The 25,321-nt window shown below is 45.1% G+C and overlaps 1 protein-coding gene and 1 long non-coding RNA gene across 2 annotated transcripts in view; one reads left to right on the top strand and one right to left on the bottom strand.

Annotated features, from left to right (window-relative positions):
• Nucleotides 1-34: 34 nt before the first annotated feature.
• Nucleotides 35-25,321, top strand: part of MMP14 (matrix metallopeptidase 14) — a 30,006-nt gene continuing 4,719 nt past the window's right edge. Inside the window, exons 1-8 of the mRNA XM_020809729.3 lie at nt 35-429; nt 9,402-9,550; nt 15,200-15,322; nt 17,140-17,447; nt 19,433-19,594; nt 20,555-20,718; nt 22,438-22,576; nt 24,172-24,322. Coding sequence (XP_020665388.3) covers nt 316-429; nt 9,402-9,550; nt 15,200-15,322; nt 17,140-17,447; nt 19,433-19,594; nt 20,555-20,718; nt 22,438-22,576; nt 24,172-24,322 — 1,310 coding nt within the window. The 5' untranslated portion in view covers nt 35-315. The remainder of the gene's footprint in view (nt 430-9,401; nt 9,551-15,199; nt 15,323-17,139; nt 17,448-19,432; nt 19,595-20,554; nt 20,719-22,437; nt 22,577-24,171; nt 24,323-25,321) is intronic.
• Nucleotides 1,090-3,706, bottom strand: LOC140701379 (uncharacterized). The gene is made up of 2 exons (XR_012080310.2): nt 3,480-3,706; nt 1,090-1,836 (listed from the first exon to the last, which is right to left on the bottom strand). It is a non-coding gene; the product is annotated as an uncharacterized LOC140701379 (long non-coding RNA).

The raw sequence follows: 25,321 nt of genomic DNA, 5'->3' as shown, positions 1-25,321 counted from the left end.
CTTGGCCCTCCTCCCTCCCTCCCTCCCTCCCTCCCTCCGTCCAAACCCTCTAATTGGAGCCAGGCTGGGAGAGAGTCCGACCACGTCTCCAGTTTAAGGGGCGAGGGGGGGAGATTGAGAGAAAGGCAAGCCTCCGGCAGGCAAGGCAGGGGCCAGCGCTCGCCGCACCCGTCCGTGCCCGCCGCCGCCGCCGCCGCCGCCGCCTGCGCTCCGGGAAAGCCGACCAAGGACGGGGCGGGAAGGCTTGCCCAGCCAGGCTTGCCCGGTGCGGGTGCGGGTGCGAGGCTGCCAGGCGCGCGCGCGGGGCGCTCCGAGATGGTGGGTCCGGCGGCGCGGGGAGCCCCTTTCTTTCGGCTCCTGCCCCTCCTCGCCCTGGCCTTGAGCGCCCTCCTGCACCCCACTTTCTCCACCTCCGGAGTCAGCCCCGAGGTGAGCCCGTCCTGGGGGAGCGTGTCTCTCTCTCTCTCTCTTTTTCCTGGGGGGTCCCCGATGCCCACCCCGTTGGCATGCTCCAGCAGACCCCCCTTTGCCTTCTTCTTCTTCCTCCCTCCAGGCTGGACCCTGTTTGCTCCTGCATCTCCCTGGCCGCCCCCTCCCTCTCGCCAAGTTTCCCTTCCTTCTCCCCCTTCTTTTGGCCTGCAACCCCCCCCCAAAAAAAAACACTCCCCTTCCCTTTCTGCCTTCCTGTGCCAACCTAGATTTCGCCTCGTTCTCCCCAACCCCCGTCCCATAATCCCGTTGCTTTGCAGTTTGCAAAAGTTTGCAAGGGGTTGGACAACAATTCCCAACTTTTTTTTTTTTTTTTTTGGATTACAACTTCCAGGCTCTCCTGACCAGCACAGCCAGGGGAGCCTGGGAGGTGTTATTTTTTTTTAAAAAGAGTTCACCTCGGCCTCCCCCCCCCCCACTCTCCTTTCATTTGAAATTCCCCTGTTGCTTCCTTCTGTGTCTTTCTTGTCTCCACTTGTCTGGACTGCAAAGAGGACTCCATTTCATTGCTTGCTTGGGTGTTTCACCCTTAACCCTTGAATTTTTCTGTATGATTGGCTTCCTTTTTCTTGTTTTAGAAAATTTGTCAACTGTGCAAACTCTTTCTTTCTTTCTTTCTTTCTTTCTTTCTTTCTTTCTTTCTTTCTTTCTTTCTTTCTTTCTTTCTTTCTTTCTTTCTTTCTTTCTTTCTTTCTTTCTTTTATCTCTCCCTTCTCTCACTCTTTCTTTCTCTCTCTTTCTCTCCCTTCTCTGCTCCCAAATCTCCTTTCGGTCCTCATCCTGGTGATGCCTTGGCTTTTACTGTCTTCTCAGACATATTTCATCAATGTACCATCTAACACTTTCACCTTTCTGCCTTCCTTCCTGGGCCGGTGTTTCTTTGCACAGATTTTTTGTCTGCCACAAAAACCACACAACCTTACAAAGTTCCTTTTGATCTCGGCTAGTCTCTCCTCGATGTGATTTTTCCTTCTTGCATGATTGTCGATTATCCTTTCTTTTTCCTTAGCAGGTTCCCAAACCTGCCTGCCCCCCCCGTCGGCCAACATTCCCATCACCTTTGCTCCTATTCTTTAATTCCTACTCCTTTTCCATCTGGTCTACCCATCCAGCGTCTCCTTTGCTCTTTCTTTCACTGTCCTCCCCCCTCCTTTTCTTTTCTTTCCTTGAATGTGTTCTGCAGCTGGACAGAGAGATGGTATTTATATGCCAAGGCATTTTTTCTGTTCCATTCCTTCAGTTGCCAACTTTTCCTGTTCCCCCTTCTCTCTCTTGCACTCATGTACTCCTCTAATTTTGGACGCTGGCTCTTTTCTCTCTTGATTTTCCCTTCCAGTTACCCATCACCTTAAAAAAAAAGAGAGAAGCTTCTTTAGCTTTTCCCCTAAAAGCATCTGGAGGATTGCATTCTAGCCAAACCTTCTCACTCTGCAAATCCTTTACAGTATTGATGGAATTTCTTCTTTTAAAATTCCTCTTTTGCTTCTTTTTATTTCCTTTTTTTCTTTCTTTCCCTGTTTTGGAACAGTCTTATAGCTTCAGTTCCCTCCAACTTGCTGGTCTGGCTTGCTCGCTCAGCTGCCTTTCCTGTTCACTTTGTTTTAGTACTTTTTAACTGTACAACTATGTTTGTGTATTGGTGTTTTAGAATTATGGTATATGCCACCTTTTGATCATCCTAAAGCAGTGTACAAGAGTTAATTAAGATGGTCAGAGGGCCTCCTTCTGGATTTCCATTATTTCAACTGGCTTTCTCATCCCTTTGTGTTTATAGTTTGAGTTACGCCTGGGTCACCAGCCATTTCCTGTTCTGGACCCTTCCCACTCCCAGAATATACATAAGGGGTGGGAAACTGCTGGTTGGCCACATGTTATGGACTTCTAACTCCTCAAAGTCCCAGCTAGCATAGCTGATTGTGAGGATTATGGGAGTTGTAGTCCTCAGAATCTGAGGGCTAGAGGTTGGTTACACATCCTTGATGTAGATTTCTTCCTATTTCTTTTTCCTTTGTTCTAAAATCTTCCTTCCTTCCTTCCTTCCTTCCTTCCTTCCTTCCTTCCTTCCTTCCTTCCTTCCTTCCTTCCTTCCTTCCTTCCTTCCTTCCTTCCTTCCTTCCTATTAACCCTCTATCCACAGCCGTGTCATCTGTGACCCAAATCCAGTACAGTACAGTAGTCGGTCGCAACTATCTTAATATTTACATTTTAACATACAGTATTGGATTTTTGCATGTCTATTGGTTCCATTGTTTTTAAATTTTGTAATGCCTCCCAGAGTAGACCATTGGTCTAGATGGGCGGGGTATAAAACTAATAAAATAAATAATAATAAAAAACCTAGACCAGCCCCACTGAATCAGTGGGACTTCCAAAGGAGTCGATTCACCCAGTCCCCACTGATTCAATGGGCCTAATTCCTGTCATGATGTTCTCCTGGATTCCAGCCTATGTGACCTATCTAATCAGTTTTGAAGCATGTTTGGCGTGGAGATTACAACTTCTGGCGAGACAAAGATTCATGTGTCCATACCAGGACAAGAAAGACTCTCTCTCTCATTGACCCTCTTAGCTTGAGACCCTGCGCACGTTAGTCCCACCAGACTTTTGGACATCTACGGGATTGTCCTGCCGGAAATGTACCACCGTTGCCGGCCCCCAGGCTGCCTATTTATCCAGCCACATCCTCTGGGTCAGCCCTCCATCACGCCAACCTTCCCAATCCAGATTTTCCCCACCCCATTTAGCCGTATCTATCTTTGCATCGGCCACCCATCTTTCTGCCTTCCAGATCATGCTGCTCCCAGTTACGCAATCCTGCCTTGAAGGATTAAAAACAAACCACCTTGAGCTCCTTCCAACTTTTCCCCTATTCCTTCCTTTTCTTCATGGCTTTGTGGAATGGGGGGGGGCTATCATTCCTACATTCACCACCTTTTCCTCTCCCTCTCCCCCTATTTTCCACTTTTCCTGCCCGGTCCCAAGAACTTCACCTTTTGTTACTGTGGAAACTTTGGGAGCAGCGAAGGAGGAGGCCGCAAAGAGCCGAGGGAAGGAATTTTTTATGCAGGAGGAGATTCTGAACTGAAGTCTCGGATGAACAAAGGAATCTGCTTTTTTTTTTTTTTTAGGGTGGGCGGCTTTGAAGGAGGAGGAACCCCAGAGAGGGGGTGATGGGGAGGGCAAGTAAGAAAAAGGCGGTGGGAAGATGCTGGAGAAGTCAAGGATATAATAATAATAATAATAATAATAATAATAATAATAATAATAATAATAATAATAATAATAATAATAATAATAATAATAATAATAATAATAGATGATGATGATGATGATGATGATGATGATGATGATGATGATGATGATGATGATGATGATGATGATGAAAGACTGGCCTTTGTCTTGCAACCAAATTTCTTTGGAAGGAAGGAATCGGATGCAGGCTAAGGAACAGAAGAGGAAGAGCCAGCTTATAGGGAACGAACACTGGCAGGAAGAGGGCAGCTTTTCCATGTGGGTGTTCCCGGCAAACTTTTCAATGGGGAAAGTGAGAGAGGGAAAAAATGGAAGGAAGTCGTCTGGCGATAGACAGCAGAAGGGAGAAGGGGGTCCCCCGGCGACGGTGACCTTAGACCACGGAGGTCCGAATCGGGATGACGGAATGAATGAGGTTTTCAAACGAAATGCCAGGAATGAGGATGTGAACAGACAAAAGAGGGCTTTGTTCCACACACACACACACACACACACACAACACAAGAAAAAAAGCCTTTGGATGAGATGAAGGCCCAGGGATGTTGGAGGGCTGGCTGGAGGAAGGTTTTGGCCCACGGATGAAACAGGGAAAGGCAAAGGTTCTCAAGTCCCGGAGCAGCGGCTGCGTGGGCGGCCGGTTGTTTGTGCCGTGTTCCCTTCCAAGGGATATTTTGGGTACCGCACACGGATGCCACTGGGCAATCTTTTTTAAAAAGGCTTTGCTCTCTCCTGCTGAGCAAGAGAATGGATCTTGGGGTTGGTGGTGGGGAATAAAGGGAGAGAGCGAGAAGCAGAAAAAAAACGGAGGGCCTAAGGAACTTTTTTTGGGGGGGGGTACCTAACCTTGGTGAGAGGTCAAAGCAAGAGAGCAGGGAAGGAGACAAAGGGATTTTTTTTTAAAAAGGAGAGAAATAATTGACATTGGAATGAGCAACGTCCCATGATATTGCCACCCGACAATTCTAAACACCTTCACTTTTTTTAAAAACAACGAATGCCCTCGGGTATAGAGAAATATTTATTCTGCCCTCGTATTCCTGCCAGTCTCTGAAAGTTGAGACTTAGGTTTTCGACTTTATATTAAGTCCCTACCCCCTGTACCTACCCTCCCCGTCTCTCTCTGTGTATTTGGGTAGGCACACTTTCTTAAGGCATTTACTACGAAGCAATCTCTGCCCCACACTGTAATGAGATTCCCATTAAACGCACAGAGATGGCTGTGCCCACACCGAAGCAGGATGCTCTGATACATGTGTGCAGAATTTCACCCTTAATTCATTGATAGACTACTTGTAATCATATATATGAGATTTGGACTATAACTCCCAGAATTCCTTGCCGAGGAGTAGAAGGTTTTATTGTCTACAGAGAGTTGCATTTCCAAGTCGTGTTTCAAAGGCAGATGATTAATCAAGGAGGAAATCTTGTGCGGGTTGGCAGTTGTTATAAATAAAACTCGCAGGGAGAAGAACAGCGGCTGTGTTGTATCACGCATCGTGTGAGCCGCCAGAATCAAAGCTTGCCAAGATACCATTGCCAGTGGCTACTAGCCATAACGACGATGAGAAAATCTGGATCAAAACGAAGGCTTCTCTTAATTCAGAACCCTGTTTCCATCTGTGGCTAACCTGTTTAATGCGTTTAAAGAGACCCCAAGCAGAGCACGAAGCTCTGCTTCTGCTGTTTCTGCCTTCGGCCCAGCAGCTTTAATTAAAAGGCGTGCTGCTTCGGAAGCTGGAGGCTCTATTTTAAGCAGTGCAGCTAATATCGGTAGGCAGACCTTTCCGCCTCCATGAATCTGCGTTATCCCCCTTTAACGCCAACCATTCCAGCAGCTATCAGCATTATCTTTTTACTGAAGACTCATAATTGTGTTAATTAGGGGGAGAAGCACCTGTCTGAGACCATTTTTAGTGCTTTGAGAGAGGGGGAATGCTTGTTCTCCGTCGCTAAATGGAAGTTGGAACCTCTAGCTGCAGGAGCAGTATAGCTTTGAGTGACTGCCAAATGCTACAAACCACTAAGAAAAAAGGGGTCTTCCCTTTGGCCTTGTCTCTGTAAGATTCTCAAGATAAATCTGACTGGTTTTTACTAGGGAGGGGAAAAGATGGCTGGCGTAAAAAGTTGCATGAAGTTATCAAGCCGTGCAATTCCTGCATACAGTGGTGCCTCGCTTAGTGAGTGCACCATTTAATGACGAATCCGCATAGCGATGCGGATTTTGCGATCGTTTTTATGATCGCATTGCGATGTTTTCTATGGCCGAAAATCGCATTGCGATGATCGGTAAGCGTTTCACTTACCGATCTTCGCATTGCGATGTTTTTTTCAACAGCTGATCGGCGGTTCCCAAACGGCCACCGGGTGTCCAAAATGGCCACCGCAAGTGTTTTCGCGCCCTGCCCTCGCTTACTGAGGGAGCAAAAATGGTGGTGCTATGGAGGAACTTCGCTGAGCGGTGAGTTTGGGAGCCATAGGAACGCATTAAATCAAGTTTAATGCGTTCCAATGGCTTTTTCCATCCTGTTTAGTGATGTTTCTGCATAGCGATGATTAATCCGGAACGGATTAACATCGCTATGCGGGGCGCCACTGTATTTGTGAGAATAGAACTACTGTATACAGAAAGGTTGAATTGTGTTTGTCTCCAAATCCCTGGATAACAAGGAGTTAACGCTGCTCCCGCCCGCCCCAACTCATCGACCTCTAATTCATCCTTGATTTTTTTCCTGGGTTTCTGGGGCAGTGAGCAACATCCCCTTTGAGTCACCTGATGTTACGTAAGGGGAGAGAGCCCGAGAGGCATAGATCAAAAGTGTCCATTCTGAACCTTGATTTTCTGCAGCTCTGCCCTCCTTCACTTCTCCTCCTCTACAGCTTTCTTGGCTTTTCTCATGCTGTCGCGCACACATCGTCAACCCCTCTAGCCCAAGAAGCTTTGCAGAACCCAAGATCTTAATTTTAGACAAGTTGGGTTTTGCAGGAGCCTCCTCCATGGCGTCTTAAATCTTCTAACTGCAGAACTCCTGGCTTTGCTTAGCGTCTGGGAATGACTGCAGACCTAGAGTGAATCATGATAAAGATCAAGAGAAGGGATGGGAAGGGGAAATTTGGTGCCTGGTGGAGGCAGGGAGATAATATGGGATGCAAAACGGAAGGAGCACTTAGAGAATTACAGTGGTGCCTCGCTTAACGATTGCCCCTCATGACGATGAATCCGCTTTACAATGATCTTTTTGCGATCGCAATTGCAATCGCAAAACGATGGTCTAAATGGGGGAATTCCACTTTGCGATGATCAGTTCCCTGCTTCGGGAACCGATTCTTCGCAAAACGATGTTTTTAGAACAGCTGATCGGCGGTTTCAAAATGGCCGCCGGGTAATTAAAATGGCTCCCCGCTGTGTTTAGGGACGGATTCCTCGCTATACAGGCAGCGAAAATGGCTGCCGTATGGAGGATCTTCGCTGGATGGTGAGTTTTTACCTCATTGGAACGCATTGAATGGTTTTCAATGCGTTTCAATTGGGTTTTTATTTTCGCTTTAGGATGTTTTCGCTTAACAGCGATTTTCCTGGAACGGATTATCGTTGTTAAACCAGACACCACTGTAGTGGGATAAATGCAAGAGCTGCGGGGCAGAGGGGTGGATGAAGTCACGTTCCCGAACCTGATGGCCTGCAGAGATGCAAGGCTGTAGCTCTCATCAACCTTGGCCAACAATATGTGGATGATGGGACTTGAAAACCTAGCATATCTGAAGGGTGTCAGGTAGGGGAAGGCCCTTGTAGAAGGATCATTGGGTTGAGTCTGTGGGGATGAATGAATGAATGAATGTTCACAAGGTGGACCTAAAATAAAGGGAGAGAAAACAAGGGAAAAAAATATTAAGCAGATCAAAAATAGAATCCAGGAAAAAAAATTACTATGTTTTGCTCCTGTTTCTTCAGTTGCTAATACACACAGTTATAATAACACATTATAAATGCACTAGGCAAATAAAGAATGGTTAAAATACACTAGGGTGGATACAGGGGATTAGATAATGTATCTGGGGGGTGACTGGATTAGGAAGGCTGGATAGCTCAGTGGTTGAGGCATCTGGTTGGGAGTTCGGTTCCCCCCACCCCCCGGGGCCTCCTTGATTCGATAATCCATAGGGTCCCCTTCAGCGTTGCAGTTCTACGATGATGATGATGATGATATAGGGTGTTAAAATAGATAAAGAGCACAGTATTCAAAGCAAACAGCGCTGGGTGCTGAGCGTACAGCACTATCCTTGGGGTGGGCGGCTGGGAGATTGGATTGAAATTTAGGGTAGACCCAACGTTGAGAGGGACGTGGTGGCGCTGTGGGCTAAACCACAGAAGCCTGTGCTGCAGCGTCAGAAAACCAGCAGTCGTAAGATCGAATCCACGCGACGGAGTGAGCGCCCGTCGCTTGTCCCAGCTCCCGTCAACCTAGCGGTTCGAAAGCATGCAAATGCGAGTAGATAAATAGGGACCACCTCGGTGGGAAGGTAACAGCGTTCCGTGTCTAAGTCGCACTGGCCATGTGACCATGGAAGATTGTCTTCGGACAAAACGCTGGCTCTATGGCTTGGAAACGGGGATGAGCACCGCCCCCTAGAGTCGAACACTACTGCACAAAAATTGTCAAGGGGAACTTTTACCTTTTACCTTACCAATCTGTGTCACCTTCCTGCAGACTTACTTACTTCTTTCATTTATTTCTCTGCTGCCTTTCTCCCTGAAAGAGACCCATGGCGGCTCATATTAATTATGACAATTATGGTTTTGCGGTTGTCTTCTGTGGTTGGCCCATCCTGCTGTGAACTGTGGGTATGGGCTCATAGGAACGAAACCCCACCCTATGAAACTTAGGCCCCCTCTATCTAGACAAGTCACTTATCAGGGAAATTGCTGGTTCCCCAGGACAAGCTAGCTTTCTAGGGGAAGAGAGCTGGCTGTTGGTTTGAAAGGAGGACAAGGCAGGTTCATGGAGCCATAGCCTCAAAAGATGTCACTCAGATGCAAGGGAGGACAAAAGTCTATTTACTGATATTGGAAAGCGGGAGGAACCCTGTAAATAATGTGGTCTGGTTTCTTGGACACTGATATGGCTGTTGTCCCTCCTGCACCAATAAATGGATGGCTGTTGATCTGGTGGTAAAGGCAAGATAAAGTTTGAAAGTTCCTTTTTTTTTAAGAATAGGATTCCCAGAATACTCCAGACCAGTGTGGTTCTCAGAATCCCCCAGAAACGTGGGGAATTCTGGGAGTTACCATATTTTTCCATGTATAAGACTATACTTTTGTCTAAAATCTTTAGACTAAAAATTGAGAGTCGTCTTATACACGGAAATAAACTGAGGAGAGAACAAAAACAAGTGGAGGGGAAAGCAGGGATCAAAGCGATCCTGCAGCGCTTTGATCCCTTTCCCCCTATACTTGCTAAGCCCCATTAAGATTTATTAATTTTGGATTAGAAAAGTGGGGGACATCTTATACATGGGGGTGTCTTATACAGGAGAAAAATACTGTATCGTATATTCCAAAAAGAGAGAGAAAGGGTCATTTTTTTCCCTAGGGTCTGAGACAAAAATCTGGCTCCACGCTTCCTCTAGTTTCCCTCATACTCTTGTTCTGATCCTCCCACTAGGCTTGGCTACAACAATATGGCTATCTTCCCCCCGGAGACCTGCGTACCCACACCCAGCGCTCCCCCCAGTCGCTCTCGGCCGCCATCGCTGCCATGCAGCGGTTCTACGGGCTTCAGGTGACCGGCACAGTGGACCCGGAGACCTTAAAGTGAGTAACCTCCTTCGTTCCCTTCAACTTCCCCGCTTCTCACTTTACAAATGAAGGGGCAATTTTTCATTAACAGAAAAAAATAGGAAAAAGTGACTTTCAAATTTTGTTGCCTTTGTTTTTTTTTTGCAAAGTTCTTTTGCTGGACCACAAAATAGGGAGAAATGAGGGAATTGATGTATTGGAATTACTCTAGTGCAATTTGTTACACTAAACAGCAGGATTTTGGCTGCTCTCTGTAGACGTGGTAGTCCCAGCAAAGAAACTTTAACAAGTGATGTTGTTGACTTTTAAAATCCAGCATTTCTTGAATTATAAAATCACAGAATAATGGAGTTGGAAGGGGGCCTATAAGGCCATCGAGTCCAATCCCCCACTCAATGCAAGAATCCAAATTAAAGCAGATCAGACAAATGGTTCTCTGATTTCCTCTTGAATGCCTCCGGTGTTGAAGTCCTCATGACCTGCCAAGGCAATTGGTTCCATTGTCGTACTGCTCTAACAGTTAAGAAGTTTTTTCCTGATGTTCAGCCTAAATCTGTCTTGAGCCCATTATAGCATGAACAGGTTGGATATTTTCTTCCCAGGCTCACTGTCTTCATAGTCGCATTTACTGTATTTTTCTGTGTATAAGACTATACTTTTGTCTAAAATCTTTAGGCTAAAAATTGAGGGTCATCTTATACACGGAAGTGAGCTGAGGAGAGAACAAAAACAAGTGGAGGGGAAAGCAGGGATCAAAGCAATCCTGCAGCGCTTTGATCCCTTTCCCCCTACACTTGCTAAGACCCACTGAGATTTCTTAATTTTGGATTAGAAAAGTGGGGGGCGTCTTATGCGTGGAAAAATATCGTAGTTCATGTACTCTAGCCATGGGGTGAACAGCCATTATGCCGGGTGCAGGGAGACCTCATTTATCTGCCGTGGTGGTGAGGCAGCCTATATTTGGAGGAGAGAAGGAGAGGAAAAGCCATAAGACTTTTGTCACATAAGTGACTCGATTCGCATGGGTCTTCCTTGAGAAAGCCTTGGGACAGAAAGAAGTTCACATGAATGCAAAAGGGTTTGCATAAATAGCAAATCCCAACCTCAAGGCAGGCAGGATATGAAGAAATGAGGAGAGAGACTTCAGACGACTGAAGACCTACTGGCAGTTTTTCTGGCACAGCGCAGAATATTCCCCAAGGAGCCTTGAAAAAGCTGGTGGTGGGGACAAGATGTTATGAAACCACCTAAAAGACCATGATGTAACCAAGAGAAAGAGGCCGTCTGTGGTTGTGGCCAGCCGGCTGGCCGCCTGCCTCCAGTTTTCCAGTGTTGGCAATTGGAGAGCGTGGCTAAGCAACATCCTGTCCCCGGGTGGCCTTGCTACTGCAAACAGAGCAAACCGTGTCTGGTCGGCCCAGCGGAACTCCACACCACAAGAGATTGGCAAGGCTGCCGAGGAAAAGCAGCAAGAAGGACTTTAAAAGAGTTCTTTCAAAACCGCTTCTGAAGAAAAGGTTGAAAGGGGTCTAAAAGGCCACCGAGTCCTACCCCTGGCTCAAGGCAGGAATCCAAACGAAGCAGATCTGACAGAGGGTGGTCCAATTTTCTCTTGAATGCCTCTAGCGCTGCAGTGCTCACCGTCTGCCAGGGTCATTGTTTCCATTGTCATACTGCTCTAACAGTTAAGAAGTTTTTTTTCCAGGGGTTCAGCCTAAATCTGGCTTCTTGTAGCTTCTGCCGATTGTTGTGTGTCCTGCACTCTGGGATGATCGAGAACAGATCCTGCCCTTCTGTATGAACGGCCTTCCAAGTATTTGAAAAGTGCTGTCTAATCTCCTCTCAGTCTTCTTTTCTCAAGGATAAACATGTCCAGTTTTTTTCAGTCTCCCCTCATAGGGCTTGGTTTCCAATCATCCCTGTCGCCTTCCTCTGAACTTCGTCCGGTTTGTTGGCATCCTTCTTAAAGTGTGGTGTCCAGAACTGGACACAGTATTCTAGGTGAGGCCTAAACACTAGTACCTAGTAAGTGATGGGATTTGGCGTGCTCCTGTTAATGCATCCTAAAATCGTATTTGCCTTTTTTGCTGCGCCATGGCACTGTTGGCTTCTATTCAGCTTTTGATCTACAACATTTCCAAGATCCTTTTCACTTATAGTATTACTGAGCCAAGTCTCTGCCATTTTGTAGCTGTGCATTTGCTTCCCCCACTCCCCTGGCCAGGTGTAGAACTTTGCACTTCTGTATGTTGAATTTTATTTGGTTTTTTTTTCAGCCCAGTTCTCAAGCGTCTCAAGCTCTTTTTTTGAATTTTCTTCGTTAAGCAAACTGCCTGCAAGGAATTAAATCAGTCTTCCTCTATAAAGCTGACCAATCACAGTGAGAATCTCACCGTTTCAGGAATGGTCCTTGGCAGGTTTATATGTTGGATAGAATAAGGAACAATAAATGAAGATTAAGCTTGCTTGAAATGCTTGATACAGACTTTTGAGTCACACGGAGTTCTTCCTTAGGCTTAGTGTTCGGAACATTTAATCCGTTTATCCATACGTGCCCAAATGTCCTTCCAGTTCAACCCCTAATGGAGATTCCCTGTAAAGTGTGATATTCTTTTAAAAACTGTAAACCATTGCATTCAAAATTTCATCATCCATGAGATCTGCTCCCCCGCCCAAATCCTGTTGCGTAGCATAATAAATTGCACTAGAATAGGTCCATTGAATCAAACTTGACTTGTAGACCTGTTGGCTCATCAAACCCCATAGATTGAGTGAATTTACTCTAGTGCAATGTACTACACGACGCAACAGGATTTTGGTGACTGTTTGGTCATGGATGTTTATGTATTTAGAGATTATTATTGTCCTGATTGGCCGGCATGTTAACATGTATTACACCCTCCATATATAAGGCACATTGTGAAGAAGGACCAGGTATATTCCTGCCCCACTAGGCTTTAAAGTCTATAAATAGGCACAACCGACATGGGGAGGAAGGGGTGGGAAGCAGAGATGAGGTAAACAAGGAAGAAATATGTGGGTTATTGCAGTAATTAGGCTTAGTGAAGGGTTTAGGGATAAAGAGGTTGTGCCAGAACTTTAAAAAAAAAGTCTTTGTGTTATGCAGAGAAAATAAACATTGTGGGTGTACAATGACTAAAACTATAGACATGGAGGCACAGACACAGAGAGTGGGCGAGAGGCAGAAATAACAAAAGGATTTGTTTTGTCATTGATGGCCCTGTGTGTGTATGTGTTTAGCTGGACTCCTCGTAGTAGCTGAGAGAGGAATATCATCATGAGCTGGTCTTGTTGCAGTGCAAAGCGTTTGAGGTTGGTCTGGCCCTGAACCAGGCAATTGAGAGCTGTTAACTTAATCCTCAGTGGTTCATAGGGCTCACCCCTGAATTCTTAGAATTTTCTTATGGGCCACGGCACTGGCTGTGGGGACATCATGATGGCCACCGAAATGTCCAAATTTACCACTACCCCACTGGTTTTACTTAGTATCTCCTACTACTACCTGTGGGGCTGGAGGAGGCTCTTGAGAGTCCTCTGGACTGCGAGGAGAACAAACCTATCCATTCTGAAGGAAATCAACCCTGGGTGCTCACTGGAAGGACAGATCCTGAAGCTGAGGCTCCAATACTTTGGCCATCTCATGAGAAGAGAAGACTCCCTGGAAAAGTCCCTGATGTTGGGAAAGTGTGAGGGCAAGAGGAGAAGGGGATGACAGAGGACGAGATGGATGGACAGGGTCATCGAAGTGACCAACATGAATTTGACCCAGTAGAAAATAGGAGGGCCTGGCGTGCTCTGGTCCACAGGGTCACGAAGAGTCGGACACGACTAAATGACTAAACAACAACAACTGCTCCAAAGTTCTTTGTTATGCATTAAGGCATGACATATAACCCTTGACCATGCAGTCCCATGGTTTGTCATGAGACCTTGGGGTTTTGAGGCAGAAACCACAAATTACACCCCTTCCCCATATGAGCCCAGTCCATCTCAATGTTGTCTTTGACAAGCTGTCACAGGATGGCGACCGGTACAAGAGCTGTCAGTCTGATTGGTTGTGCTGTTTCTCTGCGCATGCACAGTGGCACCCCAGATCAGTGACCTGGGACACCTGCTCCATCTTGCTTTGAAATCAAGCCAACTTTGGCTCACCTTGCTCGGCCTGGGGTGGGGTGGGGCCTATGGCTGAAACCCAGAAGATTGGGTGTTTATTTCCGGAGGACTTGCCTTCCATCCTCTTTGAACCTTGCCCATTTCGAAACCTTGTCTTCCACCATCTTAAGTTTCGAGAAATTCCATGAAGAATTCCGATGAATTTTAAAGCGCAGACAGTCCTGTGGCACTGCGCCAGAAGGTTTTTAATAGGTTACTGATGTCCATATTCTTATTATTATTGGGGTTTTCACATCTGTTCAACTGTGAACTCAGAACTCATTTCACTTTGTTTGAATATAATGTCCTACTGTATTTTTTTGGTATGTTTTTTCAAACTGTATTGTAAACTGCCTTGAACCTAGTTCTAGGGAAAAGGCAGGATGGAGAAATACAGTGGTGCCTCGCTTAGCAATCGCTCTGTTTAGCGACGAAATCGCTTAGTGACGCTGTTTTTGAGATCGCAAAAGCGATCGCTTTGCGATGTTCTCTACGGGGTATTTTCGCTTTGCGATGATCGCAGGGAAGCGATCATCGCAAAGCCCCCATTTTCGCACAGCTGATCGGCGATTTCAAAATGGCCACCGGGAAAAAAACATGGCCACCCGCTGTGTTTAGGGACAGATTCCTCGCTTTAGAGGCACCAAAAATGGCAGCGTTATGGAGGATCTTCGCTCAACGGTGAATTTTAAGCCCCTAGGAATGCATTGAAGGGGTTTCAATGTGTTTCTATGGGCTTTTTAATATCACATAGCGACGTTTTCGTTCTGCAGCGATTTTTGCGGAACGAATTAACGTTGCTAAGCGAGGCACCACTGTACATGATTATGGAAATAAATGCATTTCTGGAAACCTAGGTGCTCATAAGGACGGTCTTTGTAGCCACAGCCCCAAAGAGAGCCCAAATATGCAGGATGATCCATGCCAACAAACTAATTCTGGTGGTATTCATCTCTAACAGGGGCAGAGCTTTTGTGAGACTAATGGGTCTTATTTGCCCATTCTAGACCACAACACCCTCCAAAATATTGTGCATTATAATAGGATGGCTCATAGCTGGTTCCTCCACAGCTGCTCTGTGGAGAATAGCTAAGATCAAAGCAATAAGGGAGGCTTGAGGAGGGTGATAGATAATTATCCCATTAATAAGATTACTCATATTGTTTATAGGGATAATGGTGGCTTAATACTTTACAAATACTTGAAAGGTAGTCCTACAGGGGTGGGGGCAGGATCTGTTCTCGGTCATCCCAGAGTGTAGGACGTATAATAATGGGCTCAAGCAACAGGAAACCAAGATTTTGGCTGAATCAGGAAAAAGTGTTAGAGCATTACGACAACGGAACCGAATGACCTCGGGAGGTGGTGAGCCAGGATTTTGAGCCTGTGAATGGTGGCTTTATCATAATGCTACAGGTAGATCGGTAGACTGTTTTGGGGACTCATTGGGCACCAGAAAATGTATAACCCCCCGCTCTTTTTCCCTCCCAGGGCTATGAAGAGGCCCCGTTGCGGTGTCCCAGATAAATTCGGAGCAGAGATCAAGGCCAACGTCCGGCGTAGGCGCTACGCCATCCAGGGACTGAAGTGGTCCCATTATGATCTTAGCTTTTGGTGAGGTTTGGAAGAGGAGCTAATTTTGGGCCGGGAGCTGAAGGTGGGGCAGGGGAGGGAGTGACGCACAGACTATTTTTGGGTCCGGAACTGTCATGGGAAAGGTAGGCAATCCTAGTCATCAAGAGGCTGGAAGGCGGGGAAAGCTGATCTACAAGAAAAAAAATGCAGCTTATGTTTATATGTTTGTCTCATAACCCTGAGGATGAAATCCAGATAGGTTTTTATTTTTTATTGTTATGGCATTGTGAGAGAAGGCAAGGAAATCAAAATATAGTTATGAGCCAGTGTGGACTCTGGTACATGGCAGAGAGATACTGCGATAGTTGTTTAGAAAGGAAAACCCGTAAAGACCCTCTGTGGGTTTCTTATTAATAACTCCTACTTGACAACACAGTGTGTGTGTATACAAATACTCCTCACTTACAATCTTGAGGACTAGAGACTTTAAAAAGGAAAGAAGAAAATTAAAACAGGGAGGTGTGTTGCTCTGTTGCAGCAAAACTAAGAAAGAGTCTAGGGACCCCTTTATAGATGACCAGGTTTTATTTGGCACAGCAGTTCAAAACAGTGTACACTTTGACAGCTTTTTATAAGTGGAAGGTGCCATAAAAGGTGTTGTTGTTTTTTCAAAAGGGAGAAATCTGGATTTCCACATACATTGAAAGATTTTGAACCAGAAATCATATTCTCAGGCTCCTGGAGAACAGATGCTTGTACCTCCCATGGAATCTTAATTTTTCCCCTCCTAGATTTTTAGATAATTTTTCAGATTTTTTTTTAAAAAAATTCTAACATCAGGATGTTACAAATCAGAGAAAGGGATTACAGTATAGTGGCCCTGGCACCAAAGATTCTTAGTGTCTAGCCCTGATTCGATGATTAGCTTGTCTGAAATTTCTAGGAGGTGGGGAACCTTAGGCCTTGGAGCGGAAGCTAGTCTTCTGGGATTCTCCAGATGTGATGATCAACGTTTAGTAGTTTCCAAGCTTTGGTATGGTCTGTTTTTTGCCATTCCGAAAAAAAGTTGAAATAGCTTCCCTAAGGGTTTGGTAATGTCAATAAAGACATTTAAAATAGAGTGGTGCCTCGCTTAACGATGATAATCCGTTCCAGGAAAATCGCTGTTAAGCGAAAACATCGTAAAGCGAAAATAAAACCCCCATTGAAACACAATGAAACCCGTTCAAATGGGGTAAAAACTCACCGTCCAGTGAAGATCCTCCATACGACGGCCATTTTCGCTGCCTGTATAGCGAGGAATCCGTCCCTAAGCACAGCGGGGAGCCATTTTAATCACCCGGTGCCCATTTTGAAACTGCCGATCAGCTCTTCAAAAAACGTTGCCGGTTCCCGAAGCAGGGAACGGATCATCGCAAAGCGTAATTCCCCCATTCAGACCATCGTTTTGCAATCGCAATTGCAATCGCAAAAAGATTGTCATTAAGCGGATTCATCGTAATGCTGGGCAATCGTAAAGCGAGGCACCAGTGTATCCTTGTTATGTTTGGTTTGATCATTTGAGTTGTGCACCCTTGCAAAACTCCTTCGGAATGGGTAGCGTCTGTCATTATGGCATATTGTGTTTTATCCATGCTGTTATCCCAGTGGTTCCCAACGTTGGGTCTCCAGAAGTTCTTGGACTAAAACTCCCAGAAGCCTTCCCCATGAGCTGTACGGGCCAGGATTTCTGGGAGTTGTAGTCTGAGAACCTCTGGAGATCCAAGGTTGGGAAGCAACGGTTGTTCTGTGGTTTGAAAAAATCAAAAAGTCCTCCATGTCAAGCCCTGGGATTTCACCTTGTGCTTCCTTGGCAGCATCCAGAACTATACGCCCAAGGTGGGGGAGCATGCAACCTACAGCGCCATCCGGCGCGCCTTCAGCGTGTGGCAGTCTGTCACGCCACTGCGCTTCCGTGAAGTGCCTTACTCATCCATCCGCGAGGGCCACGAGCCGCAGGCTGACATCATGATTTTCTTCGCGGAGGGTTTCCATGGGGACAGCACCCCTTTCGATGGTGAGGGGGGCTTCCTAGCCCACGCCTATTTCCCTGGGCCCCACATCGGCGGGGACACTCACTTCGATGCCGCTGAACCCTGGACATCCCGCAATGATGACCTGAGCGGTAAGTGGACAAGTTGGGGGGTGTCAGGGGAGAGAAAAGGTGAGAAACTGTATCAAGACGATGAGTGCAAGACATGGAGGACATGACCAGTGGAGCCTTACACGTGGATCAGTCTCTAATCATAGAATCAAATAATAATTGAATTGGAAGGGTCATCGAAGGTCATTGAGCCCAATCCCCTGCTCAATACGGAATCCAAATCAAAGCAGATCTGACCAAGAGTTAATCCAATTTTCTCTTGAAGGCCTCCAGCATTAGAGCGCTCACCACCTCCCGAGGTCATGCGTTCCATTGTCGTACTGCTCTCACAGTTAAGAAGTTTTTTTCCTGATACCTAGCCAAGAAAGTTGCCTTCTTGTGGCTTGAGCCCATTGTTATGTGCACTCTGGGATTATCAAGACCTTTGTATTTAGAGAAACTTTAGAGCAGTGGTTCCCAAACTTTGGGTCCCCAGATGTTCTTGGACTACAAATCCCATAAATCCTGGCCAGCACAGCTGGTGGTGATGGCTTCTGGGAGTTGTAGTCCCAAGAACATCTGGGGGTCCCAAGTTTGGTAATCACTGTTTTAGAGCAACGATTTCTAAACTTGGGAGAAGTAGGCTCTAGTGTTGGGGAGGAAGGAGAGAAGGACGGGACTATAGAATTAATTAATTTTTGTTATCAGCTTAGCACGCTTTTTAGGCCTAGACATAATTACTAGGCTTCAGACTTCCTTAAGAAAGAACATGGGTGCTTATTTTTAATTCAATTGGTTACACAAAGGATAAACCTCCCAGGAGGAGAAAAATCTGCTTTATAATTGCTCTGGCATATAGCGTTCTTCTCAGTTGGCCTTTGAACTTGGGTGTTCATTTTTAATTTTTCATTGTGCGTAGAGTTCTTTTTTTTTTCCAAAGGGGATAGGATGATGGTAAAGAAGAGAGGGGGAAGTTCAGAAGGTTTCTCACAGATTTTGAAAAAGGATACAGTAAAATTCCAGAACATTTGTTTGAGGATGAAAGAAATAAGCGGAAAGAATTATCGGTGGCTCATTTTTTGGTCTTACTCACCAGCTTGAGATCAGACGGGAACATCACTTCCTTTTTTTATAACTGTCCAGACTTCCGTTATCTTAAGATGCTTGTGTGTGTCTAGATGAGGAAGGAGTTGGTAAGAAGAAGAAAAAGTCCCACGTTGAGTTCCTTATTCTGTTCTGACCTATCTTTGGTTGGATCAGAGTTTTTACCGTTAAAAAGAGAGCCGGCCTCATTCCCCGAGGCCTTCTTAATTTGTTTATTTAAAATATCTTTAGCCCGCCTTCCTCTTTAAAAAGGACCCAAGGTGGCTTACATGATTAAAAATACAATATTTAAAGCTTAAAAACAGGGAGTATGCAGTACAAATAACTTTAAAAGATCAAATAATTATCACACTAAAAAGGGTAAACAAAAGCAACAGTAAAAACCTATTCAAAGCAGTAACAATCCATTAAAAATACCAAGCAGTGTTTAATCACTCAGGGAAAACCTGCCTGAAGAGAAAGGTCTTTGCCTACTTGTGGAAGGACAGCAAAGATGGGGCCAGGCTGGCTTCCAGTGGGAGGGAGTTCCAAAGTCTGGGAGCAGCCACAGAGAAAGCCCTCTCCTGTGGACTCACCGTGTGCCCTTATGAAGGTGGCAGGACCGAGAGAAAGACCTCTCAACTGTGCCCGGAAAGGGACCAACAGCCAGTGGAGCTGCTACAACAGGGGGGTTATGTGATCCTTGCAACCAGCCCTGGTTAACTATCTGGCTGCATTGTTTCAGACCTGCTGAAGCTTCCGAACACTCTCCAGAGGCAGCCCCATGGAGAGTGCATTGCAGCAATCCAGTCAGGATGTAACTCTGTGTCTCTTTGGCATCCCACAGCTTTCAGGGAACTGAAACACACTGTAGAATGAATGGTGGTCTCTTTGTAACCCCTTATTACTGAGTATTGATGTGTTGTTGTTGGTTTTTTTTGCAGGAAATGACATTTTCCTGGTAGCTGTGCATGAACTGGGCCATGCGCTGGGTTTAGAGCACTCAAACGACCCATCCGCCATCATGGCCCCTTTCTACCAGTGGATGGACACGGAGAACTTTGAATTACCTGAGGATGACCGCCGTGGCATCCAGCAGTTGTACGGTACGGCCCTCTTAATGCACGGTGACCTCTTATCCATTGCCTGATTCTCCTTGTGCTTTTATACTCTTCTGGTAGAAGGTGGCGGCCATGTTTCTCGGCCAGCCTCCATCTCTTGTAAGGTCTTCTCTTTTGGGTCCTGCTCATGGTTGCTTGTATTACATCGCTCTAAGACATTTTATGTCCTGTTTAGACCACGAGTGTGAGGGACCCTTATGAGGGAAGCTCCCTGACCAGGAGCACTATATCTTCATTTACTGACTCCTTGAGGTTGACCATTGGGATAATGGTCAACGTCTAGGAACCAGTCATCAGAGATGATATACCGCATTTTTCCATGCATAAGACGCTCCCACTTTTCTAATCCAAAATTCAGAAATCTCAGTGGGGCTTAGCAAGTGTAGGGGGAAAGGGATTAAAGCGCTGCAGGATCACTTTGATCCCTGCTTTCCCCTCCACTTGTTTTTGTTCTCTCCTCAGCTCACTTCCATGTATAAGACGACTCTCAATTTTTAGTCTAAAGATTTTGGACAAAAGTTTAGTCTTATACATGGAAAAATACGTAGCCTTCATGAACAGGAAGCCTCCGTCAGAAGATGTTATGGCTAGTAATTTCTTTTTTTTAAAAGCACACTTTCTGGTACTGGGCGTTGATGTCTACTGCCATGACACTGGATGGTTGTAAACAAGAATTACCTCCAAATCTAACTAATTCTCTTAACCCAACATTCCTCAAGATGACACTAGAGCCATGACTTCTGTTGGCCCTGCCAGCTGATCCTTGGACATGATGGCTGGGGAAGATCAATGTAGTACATTGAAATTTGGAAAATACAAGGTGGGGAAGAAGATGGTCTTAACACTTCAATCATATTTTCAATCATCATTTGCCTCTCCTTTGCCTTCGTCCTCCCTCGTCCTAAAAGAGAGGAAGGTAAATCCTTTTCTCCCTTGTGTCTTCAGGTACTGAAGGCGGTCACCCCAGTAAACCTCCGCCGATCCCCCGCACCACCGTGAAGCCCCGTGTCCCTCCCCGGCCGCCCAAGAACCCCTCGTATGGCCCCAACATCTGTGATGGAAGATTTGACACCATTGCTGTGCTGAGAGGGGAGATGTTTGTTTTCAAGGTGAGGCTGGCGGGAAGGAAGGAGGTCAACGCTTCCGGCAGGCAAAGGGGACCGAAGGGATTAGATGGGACCTCAGTGCTGTTTCAGAGCGATCTCTGTCTCCTTTGACAGCCCTAATACCTGGTCTGGGTAATATCTGCTACTTAAAATATATGTATTAAAATCAGGTACAGCAGGATCAACTGAATTCTCCAGCGGAAACAGTTCTGTTTACCAAATACGGATATTTAGCAGATCTGTTTTTTGGGTTTTTTTGCATAATTGCTTATTTTTCTATTAGTAAAGACAGCAGACAAAGACCCACGGTGAGGGACACCACGGTGACGTGGTGAGCCATGGATGCTAACAATTCTGGATCAAATGTCATTGTGCTGATGAGGTTTCTCATCCGTTTTCAAGCCTAGTTTTAAAGGCTATGAATATTTTAGGAGAGGGGACCATGGCTCGGGAGGCAGAATTCTGTGTACCCAGTATCAGATTCCATCCTTTTTTTCTCTCTCAACTGCTGTATTTCTGGACATGCAGAGTCCCACTTACCACCTAATAATATGAACATCCTCATCTGTGTACTCCCTATTTATTCTAAAAGATTTTCACTGCTCTGTACTGAAGGCAGCTTATGATGAAACCTAAAGTCTTCAGAGGATAAGCCCCTCCCTTGCTGTCTTTCTGCTGCCAGGAAAAAATATTTTTGTTTCGGCAGTTTTTTAGCAGCTAAATCAGACAACTGAAACTGGGGGTTTATTGAGGGATGCTGTACATTTGATTCTTTGCTTCTGGGTGTGTGTTTCAAGATTGTTTATAAAGTGGTGGCCTTTTGGGGGTTAATTGTATTTAGAATTGTTTTTAATATAATATTTTAATATTATCATTTAATATTAATATATGTATTAACAGTAGAGTTAATAGAATATCAAATAATACTATTTGATGGTTGTTCTGGGTTTTTTGGTGTCTTTGGCCGTGTTCTGAAGGTTGTTCTTCCTGACGTTTCGCCAGTCTCTGTGGCCATGGGCATCTTCAGAGGACAGCACTCTGTGCTCTGGTGTAGTATTATACTGCACTCCCAAAGCCAACTACACCAGAGCACAGAGTGCTGTCCTCTGAAGATGCCGGCCACAGAGACTGGCGAAACGTCAGGAAGAACAACCTTCAGAACACGGCCAAAGACACCAAAAAACCCAGAACAACCATCAAATAGTATTATTTGATATTCTATTAACTCTACTGTTAATACATATATTAATATTAAATGATCAAACATGGTAAAGCAATAAAAGTTAAAAATTACACAATGTAATAAAAAAGTAACACATAATAAAATAATAGGAAATACAGTGCTGAAGTCAGAAACCATTGTGAAAATCAGATATCCTCTAAAAACCGCAAACTCTGGATCCAACCCATTATTCTGTGCATCTCCCAATATTATATGTGAAGAGCTGTGTATATTGTGCTAAAAAAATGAGGAAATATTCCACCCAAAAAAGCAGGATTCTCCACTTTGGATTTACTTCTTATTTTGTGCAGTTAATTAATTTAATTAATTTCTAGACCACCCATTTGACCAATGGTCACTTTGGGCGGTGTACAACAATAAAAATAGACTATGCAATATATAGCACAACATGTATAATAAAACTAAAATCCCAGCTAGATCTGTTCAAGATCACTGAACACATTTGCAGATCAAATCAGATTTGATTTTTTTCCCCCCAGGACAAATGGTTTTGGCGAGTCCGGAACAACCGGGTGATGGACGGGTACCCCCTTCCCATTGGCCAGTTCTGGGTCGGTCTCCCCTCCACCATCAACACAGCCTACGAGAGGAAGGATGGGAAATTTGTCTTCTTCAAAGGTCAGTGACGAAGACAGACCTTTTGGGGGTTTTTTGGACTCGTGACTCCCAGAACCCCACAGAGGTCCTGCTGGCTTTGATATTCGGGGAACTGCAGTCCAAAAATCTGAATTTTCTCTTCGCCATTTTCGGTTTCGTGGAATTATTATAGGCTCCTTTGTTTCTGAGGTTAAGAGCATTTTCACTGGTCTGCCTTCCTGAGCTTGTTTGAGGCACTGATATGCTATTGAACCCAATATATTATTATTATTTTCCTTCCTCAAATTATTCTTCTGATGAGTGCCAATGGGAGTGATTTAAATTTTCTTGTTCACATGATCGTTTCAACTCTGTGAAATGTCAGTGATGGCAAATAATCATCTGGCCAGTCAGCTTGGCTCCAGGCAAAAAAGGATGAGGCCGTGCCAGAGTCTGATCAGCTTCTCTGACTCTTGTATGTAATGTCGTTGCTGGGTTTATTCAAGTTTTAATCCTTGTATTTTCTGTGTTGTCCATTGATGAGTTGCTGTAAGCACAGAGGTTTACGGAGAAAATGTACACAAAAAAAGTGTTGCGTAATGCACACACAGGCACATTTAAGTGACGTGTGGGACAGAAATGTTCAAATATTAAGACAAGTTGTTTTGGCATGTGTTTCCACTCTGGAAAGAAAGTCCTGTATTTTTCCATGTATAAGACGCCACCCCATTTTTCTAACACAAAATAGAGAAATCTAAGTGGGGCTTAGCAAGTGGAGGGGAAAGCAGTAATCAAAGCCCTTCCGTGTACAAGACAACCTTCAATTTTTAGTCTAAAGATTTTAGACAAAAAGTATAGTCTTATACACAGAAAAATACGGTACTTCTTTTTAATTATTTTTCTTTTATTCATAGTGACTAAAAGAAAGCAGAACATCTTAACTTTGAATCAGATTTCTGGTTTTTTTTTAGTCACTGGAGTGAATATATATTTTAAGTGATTAACTGATCCTTCAAAGACACCGGGCAAATCCCTTTGAAGTATCGTTTGATGAGCCATTGTGTATGTATGTGCGTGCCTAGTTTCTGCTTTTTATGGACAAACGCGACCTCGAACACAAGAACCAGCATCATCTTGTGTTTCTTCCAGCTGGCCAATTTTTGCCCAGGAAGGGAAGAAAGACTCAGCTATTTGTGTATGTTTTGGCTTCGAAACTGGTTACATCCACCCGGTTGTATTATCTGAAAATCTGAAGCCAGATTTAGGCTGAATCTCAGGAAAAACCTCATAACTGTTAGAGCGCTATGACAGTGAAACCCATGACCTCGGGAGGTGGTGAACTCTTCAACGCTGGAGGCCTTCAAGAAAAAATGGACCACCCTCTGCCAGATCTGCTTTGACTTAGATTCCTGCCTTGAGCGGGGAGTTAGACTAGATGGCCTTATAAGGCCCCCTTCCAATTCCATGATTCTGTGATTCTCTTTCTTGAAGCTAACGCTGGTTCTTAACTTGTCGTGGAGGGCGATGTGACGTGAGATGGCATGGTAGTGTCGTCCACCATCTTTAGAGAGCCGTAGACCTTTATAGAATTGCTGATGCGTTTCGGAGAACCAGATTGTTCTTTTTTTTCCCTACAGGGGATAAGCACTGGGTCTTCAACGAAGCCATCCTGGACCCAGGCTACCCCAAACACATTAAGGAACTGGGCCGAGGGCTTCCCACAGACCGGATCGACGCAGCACTTTTCTGGATGCCAAGTGGGAAGACCTACTTCTTCCGGGGAAATAAGTGAGTTGCTGATAAGACCATCTTCTCCGGCTATTTTAAGCACCTTTTCCTCAGGGCCGATGGTCTGGATGCTGGGCGAGGGGTGATAAAATGGTGTCTTCTTGGGCTATGTTGGTCTAAGCCATTTGTAGATGCATTTGTGGGAGGGAGTGCATTCTGTTGTGCGCTCTTAAGGCATGTGAGGAGCAATGGTGAGGATCAAACAGAAATGTTCCTAGTTAAGAGAGTGCAGCTTTTCGGGTAAAAAATCAAAAATCAATCAATCCACTTTTTGTAATCAAATATTTTGGGCTCCGCACGTTTCGAGAGTGAACAGAGGCCTCAAAAAGTCCGGGTGGATCTCTGGAGATTCCCTGATCTTAAATAAATTGATCATGCCTCAGTTGCTTATGTTGGGTTGATGTGGGAAAGGAAGAGGCTAAAGCGTAAAGAGAAGGGCAGGAAGATGAGCTTTCCCCCCCCCCCAGCCTGCACAGAATCCTTTCTTACCTTTCCTTCTGAATTCACTAAGATATTGCCGACACATTTTCAAGCCTGCCTCTGCCGTCTTAAGGACTGGAAACTTGACTTCTGGTTTTAAAGGAAAACCAAGCAATGTTTTGAGGACATTGAGATCCATCGCCAGTCTCAGAAAAACCCTGCTTGTATTTTTGTGATGTGATCGTATGATAGATAAAATTCTGGTCAGGTGAGAATTATTCCTAGCACCTTTAGATCCAAAGCATTGGCTGTTTTCAGCCAGTTGGCGATGCATTATTAGACCTACAGTTCTGAGCTTTGTTGTTGTTTAGTCGTTGTGTCCGACTCTTTGTGACCCCATGGACCAGTGCATGCCAGGCCCTCCTGTCTTCCACTGCCTCCAGGAATTGTGTCAAGTTCATGTTGGTCGCTTCGGTGACCCTGTCCAACCATCTCCTCCTTTGTCGTCCCCTTCTCCTCTTGCCTTCACACTTTCCCAATATCAGGGTCTTTTCCAGGGAGTCTTCTCTTCTCATGAGA

This window comes from Pogona vitticeps, chromosome 6 (assembly GCF_051106095.1).
Source record: "Pogona vitticeps strain Pit_001003342236 chromosome 6, PviZW2.1, whole genome shotgun sequence".
In the NCBI taxonomy this organism is placed as follows: Eukaryota; Metazoa; Chordata; class Lepidosauria; order Squamata; family Agamidae; genus Pogona; species Pogona vitticeps.
Note: the sequence above shows the minus strand (reverse complement) of the source record. Positions and strands in the feature narration are given on the sequence as shown.